This window comes from Nematostella vectensis, chromosome 1 (genome assembly GCF_932526225.1).
Source record: "Nematostella vectensis chromosome 1, jaNemVect1.1, whole genome shotgun sequence".
In the NCBI taxonomy this organism is placed as follows: Eukaryota; Metazoa; Cnidaria; class Anthozoa; order Actiniaria; family Edwardsiidae; genus Nematostella; species Nematostella vectensis.
This window is the reverse complement of record NC_064034.1, coordinates 21827007-21839144: the sequence shown is the minus strand read 5'-3', so window position 1 is coordinate 21839144 and position 12138 is coordinate 21827007. Positions and strand designations below refer to the sequence as shown.

Genomic DNA, 12138 nt, shown 5'->3' with positions numbered 1-12138 from the left:
ATTGTACGTAGCATGAAGTGCTAGTAAACGCAAACGCAAAAAGGTATCGAAGGAAAATGGTTGCACGGGGAAACGAATTTCCACGACATTTGGTCCGATCGAGCCGGATAGGAGAATGGCGACTATAGCATCAAAGAGGAAAACCAGAGCGGGACACAGAGCCTTCGTGACGAGGTTTATGGCTGAGGGGTGCGAGGAAAAGAGTGCGGTCGAAGTACTGAGAGACCGGCTACAGATCCTCAAGACCCTCGACGATTAAGTGCTTGAGTTGATGTCCAGAGATGACGTATTCACCGAAGAAGATGTAGAAGAAGAGACGGTGAACGCAGGAAAGATAGAAACGACCATAAGAGAAAAGATATTGGCGCTCGAGGCAGCCGAAGAGACGAGCCGCCGAAACAGCGTAGCAAGTGAGATTGAGAGTGAAGCCGCCGCGAGCAGTGCGCAAGACCAAGAGACAAGAGCCCGATTGCCTAAGCGGAGGCTAAAGAACTTTGCTGGGAGTGTCGGTGAGTGGCAGGAGTTTTGGGATGGATTCGAGAGTAGTATCCATTCCAATCCTCCCCTGGCCACCGTCGATAAGTTCAATTATTTGAGAAGTCTGCTCGTGGGACCGGCGCGGGGAGCGGTGGCAGGATTCGCCCTGACGGCGGCAAATTACCAGCCGGCTATCGATCTCCTGAAGAGGCGTTACGGCCAAACAGAAAAGATAAAGAGGGCACACATAAATGAGATGATGAAGGTGCGGCGAGTCACGAGCGAGAAAGACGCGGCTGGTCTTCGCCGATTTTAGGACGCGGTGGAGACCAAGCACCGAGGGCTGCAGGCGCTGGGAGTGGAGGCGGCCCAGTATGAAAGCATACTAATGCCGGCTTTGTTAGAAAAAATCCCAGAGGAAATGCCAGCCAGACGAGAGACCCGCACCCCAAGAGCAGAACCGAGGGAAGCAAGGCCCAAACTCAGCGAGCGCCTTGACGACGGCAGGGACCAGAAAACGATGCGCCTTCTGCCTCGGGGAACACCAAGAGGACGAATACTCCAAAGTAAAGCTGCCTAAGGATAGAATAAATATATTGCGTAAGTTTGGAAGATGTTTTATTTGCCTAAAAAAGGGACATAGGTCACCTTGGGGTTGTTTTCGTGTTCGCTCGAGGCGCCTGAAGTAACTAAGCCTCGGGCACTAGTATTCATCGTTTTCTGAGATAACAGTTCTTCTATCTTGAATACTATCTTGTGGAGTTTCCCCCGCATCTCATCTCCTTTATCGAGGAATTTTTCTAAATGAGTTCTAAAATCTCGTCGTCCAACGCGCGCAGCGTGGCGATCTTCTCCTTTGCACTACCGCAAATCTGTCTTAAATCATCTTCGGCGTCTGATTTTTCTCCATCTAAAAGGGCATGTGCCTTCTGTATTAGTCTCGTCGCTGCACCTCTGTGAGCTCCCCGGACTTTCTTCTTTTTTGCGAGTTCCGCCATGGCGATCAGCACGCTTGAAACTTCTCGATCTCAACTCTTGAACCGCTCTCGATCACAAATCCGGCTCGAAGGACCACGTGTTCGAAATGTATCTATCCAAACGACACTCTGGGAACGATCTCCGTTTTCTCTTCTTTATTCATCACAATCTCTTCGATATTCGGTAACAATCTCGTAGCAATCTCTCTTAACAATCTCTTTCACAAAAACCTCCCCGATCTAACGCATGTCCGTTCTTATATACCATGAGTATCAAATAACAATCAATTACAATCAATGAATAATTAACTACAACTACGTAAGTGACTATGTAATTACTTCAGGAGCTCAACTTCCGGAACAAAATCCATCCCATAAGAGGTGGCGAAAGTGTCAAGATAGAAGCGTATGAAGTTCCCAGTATCACGCAAATTAGAAACGTGCATGTCAAACAAAGAAAGCTTGAATACGCACATCTCCAAAATTTGTGGTTTTCGGATGTGAATAGAAAGGACGAAGTCCTTGAAATCGAAATTCTCGTGGGGAGTGATAGTTTGTGGCAATTTCAGAACGGCAGAACCATTCGAGGGGCAAGGGACGAGCCGGTTGCTTTCAGACAACACTGGGCTGGGTTTTGTCGGGTCCCCTGCAAGGAGATGAAGGAGGTGTCAGCAATGTTAATTTGATCGGTCGTGATTTGTCGAGTTCGAATGTTGAAAGTGAGGTTGTAAAATTGTGGGACTACGAGACTTTGGGTAGAAGAGAATGAAGTTCACGAAGAGAATGAAGTTCACGAATCATTGAAAGACGGAATTGTTTTTACGGGTGAGCGGTATCGAGTAAAATTGCCTTGGAAGGAAGGCATAGAGTGTTTACCGAGTAATTACGGTAATAGTTTCACGCGATTAAGAGGTCAATTGGCCAGGCTTCAAAAGGAGCCAGATATTCGTGCCGAATATGATGCGATCATAAAGCAACAAGTCGAGTCAGGAATAATAGAGAGAGTTTACGAGCTCGAGAGCGCGAATAAGGTCCATTATTTGCCGCATCATGCTGTAGTTCGCAAGGAAGCAAAAACTACTAAAGTGAGAATTGTGTATGACGCGTCATCGAAAGAGCGAAAGAGAGGCGTTTGTTTAAACGACTGTTTGCACGTAGGACCTGCTTTGACTCCGCTATTATATGAAATTCTAATCCGTTTTCGCCAAGGAAAGATCGCGCTTGTCGGCGACATTGAAAAGGCGTTTCTCAATATCGAAGTAGATGAAGCCGACAGAGATTGTTTGAGATTTCTTTGGGTAAATGACGTTGAGGCAAAAGATGCCGCGCCAATAATTTACCGATTTTGAAGAGTTGTTTTTGGAGTAAATTGTTCGCCTTTTCTGTTGAATGCCACTTTGCGTTATCATTTAGAAAGTTTTGCCAAGGAAGAGCCAGAATTCGTGCGAGTAATGAAGGATAGTTTTTACGTTGGTGACAGGCGCAGAGTCGGCAGATAAGGCACTTGTGTTATTTGAGAAAGCACGTGCGCGGATGGCGACAGGGGGGTTTAAACTGCGGAAGTGGCTAAGCAATGACGAGAAAGTGACAGCGGAAATACGAGAGCGTGAGAATGACGTGACGTTGTGTGACAGAGAGACCCACGTGACAGTTCGTGACAGTGTAGACACTGATAGTGACGAAGCGACGTACGCAAAGGCGATGCTTGGAGTTAAGGATGAAATGTCGGTCGTAGACAAGGTACTAGGGCACGAGTGGAATTGTAAGAATGACGAGTTTAGGTTCGACTTAGAGAGGCTTGCGGATAAGGCCGCAGGTGTGAATGCGACAAAGCGGAACACCTTGAAGGTGATGGCGAGTAAGTATGATCCATTTAATATTGTTAGTCCCATCATGGTAAGTATGAAAGTGCTTTTTCAGGAATTGTGTGTCGAGAAGTTAGATTGGGACGAAGAGTTGACTGGAGAAAGGAAGAAGCGTTGGTTAAGTTGGTTGGATGATTTGAAACGCGTGAAGGAAGTTAGAATAGCGCGTTGTGTGTATGGCGGGAGTGAAGCGGAAGTGACGTATTCGCTTCATGGGTTTGGTGACGCAAGTAAGAAGGCTTACTGCGCGGTGATTTATTGCGTTACCGAGTTGTATGGGGCCTATCATGTTGAACTGCTTACATCCAAAACACGAGTTGCTCCGTTGAAGGAACAGACAATACCGCGCCTAGAGTTGATGTCCGGGAGAGTGTTGGCGCAGTTAATGGCGCCGGTGGTGAATGCGATTAGTGGTGAGGTTGAGCTGAGTGGGAGACGTTGTTGGCTTGACAGTAAAACTGCGCTGTGCTGGATAAATAATCTGGGCGGATGGAAGCAGTTTGTGAAACAGAGAGTGAATGAGATTCTTAGGCTGACGACCAAGGCGGACTGGGGCCATTGTCCAGGGATAGAGAACCCTGCTGATATCGGTTCGCGCGGTGCGTTGGCATCAGAACTGGTGAATAATCAGCTGTGGAGCAAGGGCCCACAGTGGTTGGCTAGACCAGAGAGTGAGTGGCCGGTGACTGAAAAGATTGTAGAGACACCGGAGAAGTGTTCTGAAGAGTGCAAGCGAGGGACAGCCGCGCTTACTAACGTGACGAAACAGAGTGTTGCGAGTGTGGTAGACATAGAGCGCTACAGTAGTTTGACCCGACTTTTACGAGTGACAGCGTGGGTAGGACGATTTGTGAACAACCTTAGGTTAGGACTGAAGGGTGAGACTATTGTGACTGGAGCGCTGACAATTGACGAGTTGACGAGTGCCGAGTTACTGTGGGTGAAGGCTGCTCAGAGTGAATTGAGATCGGCAAAACACTACAAGGATTTGGTAAAAGATCTTGGAGTCCAGGAGTGTGATGGGGTTCTTAGGTGCGCAGGGATGCTCGGGAACTCCCAACTAGAGAACGATACAAAGAATCCGATTCTTTTGCCCAGGGGTCATGAGTTCACTAGGCTTGTCATGGATAGTTGTCATGCGAGCGTTTGTCATAGCGGTGTTCGAGCTACCTTGGCAGAACTCAGAGCGCGATTTTGGGTGCCTAAGGGAAGGCGTAAAGAAGAGTGTTAGTGAGTGTGTAGTGTGCAAACGGGTTCAAGGGAGGCCGTACGACAAACCTCCGATAGCTGCGTTACCTGAGTTTCGAGTTTCGAAAGCACCGCCGTTTTCTAAGACGGGCGTAGATTTTGCGGGACCAGTGTACATCAAAAGCCACGAGGGCATGAAGAAGATGTATATTGCCTTGTTTACGTGTTCGGTTACGCGAGCGTTACATTTAGAGCTGACGGAAGATTTATCGACTAGATCGTTTTTGAATTGTTTACGTAGATTTTGTGCAAGACGCGGGACGCCCGCATTGATAGTTTCAGATAACGCAAAGACATTCAAATCCGCAGCAAAGTTTTTGAATGAATTGTACGATCAACCGGATATTAGAACGTATTGTGAGGAGAATCGAATTCAGTGGAGGTTCAATCGAGAGAGAGCTCCCTGGTGGGGAGGGTTCTTTGAGAGAATAATTGGAACAGTGAAGCGTTGTTTGAAGAAGGTGTTGGGCAATGCAAGGTTGAATTGTGACGAGATGCAGACGACCTTGGTAGAGTTGGAAGGGACTTTGAATTCGCGGCCATTGACGTATGAATATGATGAGGTCGGTGCAGAGATGCTGACACCGTCGCATTTGTTGTTCGGACGGAGATTGTTAAATTTGCCTGACGAGTTACGAGATGACGAGGACGAGGAAGTGAATGGGATATGAAAAGGTTCAGGTACCTAGCGAAGAAACGGAGACATTTCTGGAACAGGTGGTTCAAGGAATACTTGGTAGATTTGCGCGAGCAGCATAAGGTTGTGAATAGTGGACGTAAGGTTGCAGAGGTCGTGTTGTTGTTTGATGAGACATTGAAGCGAAGTGAGTGGAAGATGGCCGTTGTAGAGGAGTTGATTCAAGGCCCGGACGGGCAGGTTAGAGGTGCTGTAATCAGAGTGTTGTCCCGGGGGAAGCCTATTAGGATGAAGCGACCAGTTCAACGCTTGTACCCCTTAGAAGTGAAATGTGCCGAGGGTGCGGGGGTAAGCAAAACTGTGGAGGGAATAGAGGTTTCTAACGAAAGGCCTAAACGCGCTGCAGCGTTAGACGCGCAGTGGCGAACTCGTTCGATGATTGACTCGTAGATACGGTGGCCCACTAGGGTCACGGCAAATTAAAAAAAGCCACGGCAAATTAAAAAAAGCCACGGCAGAACAAAGCAAACGCACGGCAAAAGAAAGCGATCTCACGGCAAAATAAATCAAACTCGCGGCAGAACAAAGCATCTCACGGCAAAGAAAGCAATCCCACGGCAGAATACAACGAACTCACGGCAGAACACAACGACAGAATCCAAGCCACGGCGGAAGTGAGCTTTCATTTTAAACACAGGAAGACCAAGCTGTTTTAATTCTGATCTCGAGCCCGCGATTTTTTTGGACAGTTACCAATGTACGGACCACGTGCATTCGTTCGTTCTCGCTCGGATCGCTTGCTTCGTGTGCAAATTTAGTTGCTTTTACAATCCTTGTCGCAGAATACCTCTAGAAGTATGTTTTGCTCTTATTGTGGTCGCAAGCTAGGCGATGATGGATCTACGTTTTGTGTTTTCTGCGGAAAAGGTAAGAGCAGTGTGGGTAAGTGTGGAATTTCTTGCACAGCCGTCAGGTCACTTTGGACAGAGTTAAGCTATGCTTTGGACCAATAATTCTAAGAGCTCGCTTTAAAAAGGATCGTTAAAGAGAATTAAAACTAATTGGAAAAGTCTGACTCATTTAAGTTAGAACAAATGATGATATAAGCTTGAAGCAAAACCTTAAAGTTCACTTAGGGATCGACCATTGGAAAAGTGGTCGGGGGGGGGGGAGGGGAGGGGCATGAAGATTTTGTTTAATGGACATAGACACTGTATTTGCACTATTTTGTGACTGAGTGTATAGTAAATAGTTGTAAATAGCTTATAAGCTTAATTCATAATTTATAAGCTTAATTCAGTCCAACTCAAGCAAGCTATCTTCCATATTATTCCAAAACAAACTGCATATTGTCTATTTCTTTTATTTCCACAAGAAGTTAAGTAACTACATGTAAAACATTTTAAATTATACTGCTCATGATAATTTTTTTTAATAATTTTCAAATAATAATTATTATTATGAGATATTTTAGATAATTTTTTGAAAAGGCAAAGATCATTTAGTTTCATTTTAATCATAAGATTTCTTTTGTTTTTATTGATTTCTCTAGAACTCTCCAAAGCAGTTGAAAACAAACCATTTGGTAGACCTGCTTCACATGTATCTACAATAAAATCATTTGTTGGTTTTAAGAAGGGAAAAGATGGCAAGCCGACAAAGAAACAGTTAAAAGACAAGAATAAACCTGAGGAGGCTAATGATGTAATCATTAACATTGGGTTGAAAGTATTTAGTGAGGAAGAGCTCAAGGATAAAAGAGGAAAGAAGTTGGCAATAAAAGTGAACAAGCATGCATCCTTAAGGAATTGCTCGAACAAGCGAAATCGAAATGGGCCGACTTTCAGAGAAACCTGTATTCCGAAGGTAATAATAAATAATAATAATAATGTTTTTGGAGCATTGCACGATGTCTCAATGCTCTTACATTTAAGAAAAACTAACTCGACTATTAATATTACACTAAAATATACAGAAAAAAGTTTAAATAATGTATATACAGCAATATGCAGAAATTCTGATCTAGCAAAGTATATAACTCACAGGATATGCTCATACATGACAACACACGGCCCATTTGATTATATTCTCATGTGAATTTGTGACATGTAAGTAATAAATTATTATTATTATTATTATTATTATTACTTTTGGTCAAACTGCACGTCCATTTCCCATGATGCACCCTACATACAGTTGTATAGTTACATACTTTGATAGTCAAGATCAGAATTTCTGCATATTGCTGTATATGAAATTACTAAAATATAAACAATAATACTAAAATATATGAAATTAATTAATTTCAAGGAACTGAATATGTCCTACTTTACGAAGACGGCCAAGAGGCTTTGTTCCTTCCTGGAACGTCCAAAGAGTTTTTCACCTTGGAAAAGTATAAGCAAGCAGCATTAAAGGACTACAAGCGCATAACGTTATATCTATGTACGGTCAATGACATAGAAGAATTTAGGAAAGAGGAAAGGGATAGTGACAGTTCTGAACCTGAAGCTTCTTGTCCAGTAAAGAGGAGCAACGAAAGTGATGCCTGCATAGCAACAGAGCCACCAGCCAAGAAACTAACAACAAATCATCCAACCAACAATCATCCAGGACCTTCAGGCATAAGTACCAACAGTGGTTCTGACTGGTTTTACTATGATGAAATTGAACGTCTTTATGGCAATGATGACAGCCCTCCACCAAGCAACAACAAAACAAAATCGCCTATCCCAGAAAGCGAAGCTGGTGTTATTGAACTATTGCAAGAAAAGGTCATCTCTGATGGGAAAATATCCATGTTCATGATCATTAGAAGGGGTACACCAGTAACCAGGGCTATCACATTGTGGCAAAGAGCAGCTAAGAAAGTTAATCCTGTTCATGTGTGTCGTGTGAAGTTTGTAGGAGAAGACGGAATCGATGATGGTGCTTTGGCACGTGAGTTTTTTTCATGTATCATTCCCGATATAGCGAAAAAATTCTTCCCAGATGGAAGTCCTATTTATTCTACCAATGACATTGCCACTTATAGAACAATTGGGGAAATTGTTGCAGCTAGCTTGGGCCAGGGAGGCCCAGCCCCAAACTTTCTGGCCCCCTGTGTGTTTGACACGCTGGTGTCACTTGGAGATCTTGACTACTCCAACAGCAAAGATCTTCAAAAACATTTGACTGAAACAGAATGTAAGCTGTTGAAAAATATCAGGCAGGATATTGCCAGTAGCACTGATATTATAATTGACCATGGCTACACAGGGCCCATAACCGATGCATGTGCTGACTCTATTCTTGCTGCTGTTACTGTCAGTATGCTCAGCAGACGGGAGTTGATGTTAAAAGAACTAAAGAAGGGAATGGAGCTGTATGGATTGGCTGACATAGTCACCAAGCACCCAAAGAAATGCAAAGGTCTGTTTGTTATGGGCCACCAAGAGGAAGTCGACGGGAATTACTTATTTTCTCTCATGAAACCGCAGTATTCAGCTGTGGGAAGCTCTCGTCGGACCGTAGAAGAGTCAGTAATGGACAACTTCCAAGACTTCATATTCAGCCTTGAGGATAAATCACAAGTCTGTAGCTACCAAGAGGCGATGGCATGGAAAGCCTATGGTGCTGATAGAAAAGATATCGATGATGATGAAAATGAAGACCACAATACTGATGATGGTGAACGGTTCAATATAGTTGATCTGAGCCCAAGTGCAGTTATGGGCTGGTTAACTGGCCAAAAGCACCGAAATCTCAGCAAGAAAATCTCTCCAATTCATGTAAGGTTTGACCATGATTGCCTTAAGAGGAACCCAAAGCACACAGTTTGCTTTCCCCTTGTTGGGGCATGTGGGAGGGAGATAACCCTTCCAGTTGCCCACATGGCATCGTTAGATACTTTTAAGCAAAACTTTTTATTAGCTTTTTGTAAGGGCCAGGCATTTTCAAAATCTTAAAACATATTTTTTCAAAATGGACACTGGTACTCTCATTCTCATTTCTAGTTTTCAGTTTAATGTTCATGGCTTTTATTTCCATTAGTTTTGACTAGTAAGACATAATTACAATGTCATTTTATGGTTGTGTTCTCACCAGCCAAATTATTATGCTCAAGTTATTGGTAGATGGTATTGTTTAGAGTGAATGCATTGAACCTGTGAAGTAAAAGTTAATACTGTAATAGTCAAATAGACACAAAAGAAAAGTAATAAATAGTCAAATATGTATTTCACGGGTTCGTTGCGTTCACTCTATCGAAGTTGAATTTGGTTCAAGTATATCAGTGCTCACTCAAGCAGAAAGGTCGAAAATGCGAGGAGGTAAGGGGGACCTGGTTCAAAACCTCATTTGTTTAGCGGTGAAACACCAGCTGAAACATAATGTAAAAATTGATCCTGGCCATATTGAAATTTGGGTAGTTACGCTGAACATATTTACTGAACAAATTGATTTTGTGATTTCATAATGCTTCAATATGAAAGTTAACAGCTAAGTACTGTCTTGCGACACTGCCTAATCAGTATTTCCTTTATAATTATCTTTAATAAACAAGTGCATATACAGGACACTTAGGCTATTTTAGGGATGCCGGAGCATTTTTTTGATTGGGGGCGAGGGTGTGGGCTAAGCTATTCAATTGTAGTTTTTCTATATATGTTTAGCTATATTTTGCTTTTTATCTGTATTTTTCTTTTTAAATCTTAAAGTAATTCAGAAGAAATCAAAACTTATTGAGGCAGCTCTAGCACCCCCAACCCCGGTTCCGGCACCCCTGTATTTGGCCTTGTTTATACAGATTGTGCACAGAAAGATATATGAGCCTTGATGAATGCTTTATCTGTTATTGTTGTTTGTTCCTGTTCTTAATTTAGAAGTTGCAAATTATGATTTAGTTGTAATGATATTTGATTAGAGTGGGCATACTCCATCCATGAAACACATAGTACTGATTACAGCTAAAATAGTGCTGATTAGATTTTTGAAGAATAAAAGAATATTGTTTTTAGTAATACTTGTCTATTTCATTATCCATTATCTGTAATTCATGAAGTATTATAAGAAATCATAACCTTTTTGACACATGCACAATAATAGTGTTGAGGCCATTCTGATTAAGGCATTAACTTATAAACAGATTTTTAAATCATGGGAATTATTCAGTGTTGCAAGGCCTTGATGTCACATTTGTGAACAGTAACCTTTAAATTGTAAATCATGTGACAGTATATACCCATTTTCAAAAAAGCTGCAAGATAAAATGGCAATTGTCACATGGTGATTGCATGGTTAAAAGCAGTCATTTCTATGAAATAATGACAAGATAGTATGTGGTTAACCTTAACCTCTTTTTAGTGTTCATTTTCGTGCAATTTCAAGAAGCTCAAATTTGTGTGTCGAACAGCTTTTAAGTGGTTGTAACCTTTTGGTTATGCAATCTCCTCTGACAACCATTTTTGAAATGGGCATGTTTTCCTTTTGCTAACATAACCTAATGTTTCATTTACAGTCAACTTGATCTTGACACCCTTTATATGAGAACCTCAGTGACTTTTAATTCTTTTTTTTGGCCTAGTGCTTTTTAATCAACTGGTTGAATCTTGCAAGTGGGTTTTTACTGAATTGTTTCCTTTATGGAGGGGACTGGGAAGGAGGGGTTCGATCTTGTTTTACGTAATGTTTAAAGGCCGACAATGAGGACTTGACGGGGTTTCAAAGTCCGCGCAATTAGTTCCAGTCCGAGGCGCTAGCCTCGGACTGGAACTAATTGCAAGGACTTTGAAATCCCGTCAAGTCCGAATTGGAGGCCTTTGAACGACTTCAAAAACTCATTAATTATTCGGGAGGGAAAAGAAGCGAAGGAAATACATATAACAGAAATATATTGATTTATTGCATCTCCACTAAGGTTTTCAGTTTTCATAATTTTGAATGCATGAAGCACCGTTTGTTGTTCTTCAATTCCCGGACGGCTTTCTGAAACAAAAGCTATTCAAATTGTCTTTGTCTGCTATTCATGGCATTCCTAATGAGTCTAATTCATAAGTTTTATAAGTATGTTATCTTCCGAGGAATCGCATCAGAAACTCGGTGGCGTAATGGTATAAGACGGCGCATATAGACTGGACGGTAGGGGATCGAGTCGTGATGGAGTCATGTATCAAAGACCTTTTTTCACTAAATTAATGTTAAACTGATTATTTCTAATAATTTGATTATCATTAGCTAGTAGTAGTTGGAAACATGGTAGAAGTAACTTGAAAAAGGTAGAAGTAACTGGAAATAAGGTAGAATACAAGGTACGAGTACTTCCTCTGGTTTCAAGTTACTTCACGTGGTACAAATTACAAACAGGGATTGGTTGAATACCTCATGAATAATTAATGAGTTTTTGAAAGTTGTTTCTCAATCGTTCCTTATAAAATAATGGAACTTAACAACCATTAACTGCAATGTGCAACAACTCTTCATACATCTGTAATGCTTCTCTCCAGTGTTCAGGTTTCTTCTTATTGAGACTGTGAAGAACATAACGAAAATATTCTTGGTATTCATCATCTTCGTCCTGTTGTACAAGATGAGTGTAAGCATAACTCATATCATGTTGTGAAACTGGTACAAGTAAATTATCAATACCCCCGTAACTTTCAGGAAGGTGGAAAATTGCATCAGGTCTTCCTGCTACAGTATCATGGCGGGATTTCCTTATATAGTGAGTATTCCATGAATCACCCACTCTTTTCAGATCGTTTTGAAGTAGTTCAGCAAAACAAAACCAAAGACACTCTAAATGAAGCTTGTCTGCTGTGTTGAGTACTGCTTTCTCTATCATGTCTTTGAAAAGATTCATCCACCATGTTGACCAATTTTTTCTAAGAAAGCTCCACCAGCATTCAATTCTTTGATTTCGTGGAGATGCAACATATCTATGAGAGTTGGGATCATC

At 42.1% G+C, this 12138-nt stretch overlaps 1 protein-coding gene across 2 annotated transcripts; it reads left to right on the top strand.

The window, feature by feature from the left end:
• Window positions 1-5660: 5660 nt before the first annotated feature.
• On the top strand, window positions 5661-10204 carry LOC116601970. 2 transcript variants are annotated; one of them, XM_048724524.1, is made up of 3 exons: window positions 5661-6131; window positions 6757-7070; window positions 7515-10204. In XM_048724524.1, the coding sequence occupies exon 3, from the start codon at window positions 8003-8005 to the stop codon at window positions 9149-9151; it is 1149 nt and encodes a 382-aa protein (XP_048580481.1). In that variant the 5' UTR covers window positions 5661-6131; window positions 6757-7070; window positions 7515-8002; the 3' UTR covers window positions 9152-10204. Both variants share the same exon structure in this region, with proteins under 2 accessions (XP_048580481.1, XP_048580484.1).
• Window positions 10205-12138: the final 1934 nt, after the last annotated feature.

Excerpts from the sequence above, each read along its gene's own strand:
- LOC116601970 (XM_048724524.1), top strand. The coding sequence starts at position 8,003 with ATGTTCATGATCATTAGAAGGGGTACACCAGTAACCAGGGCTATCACA.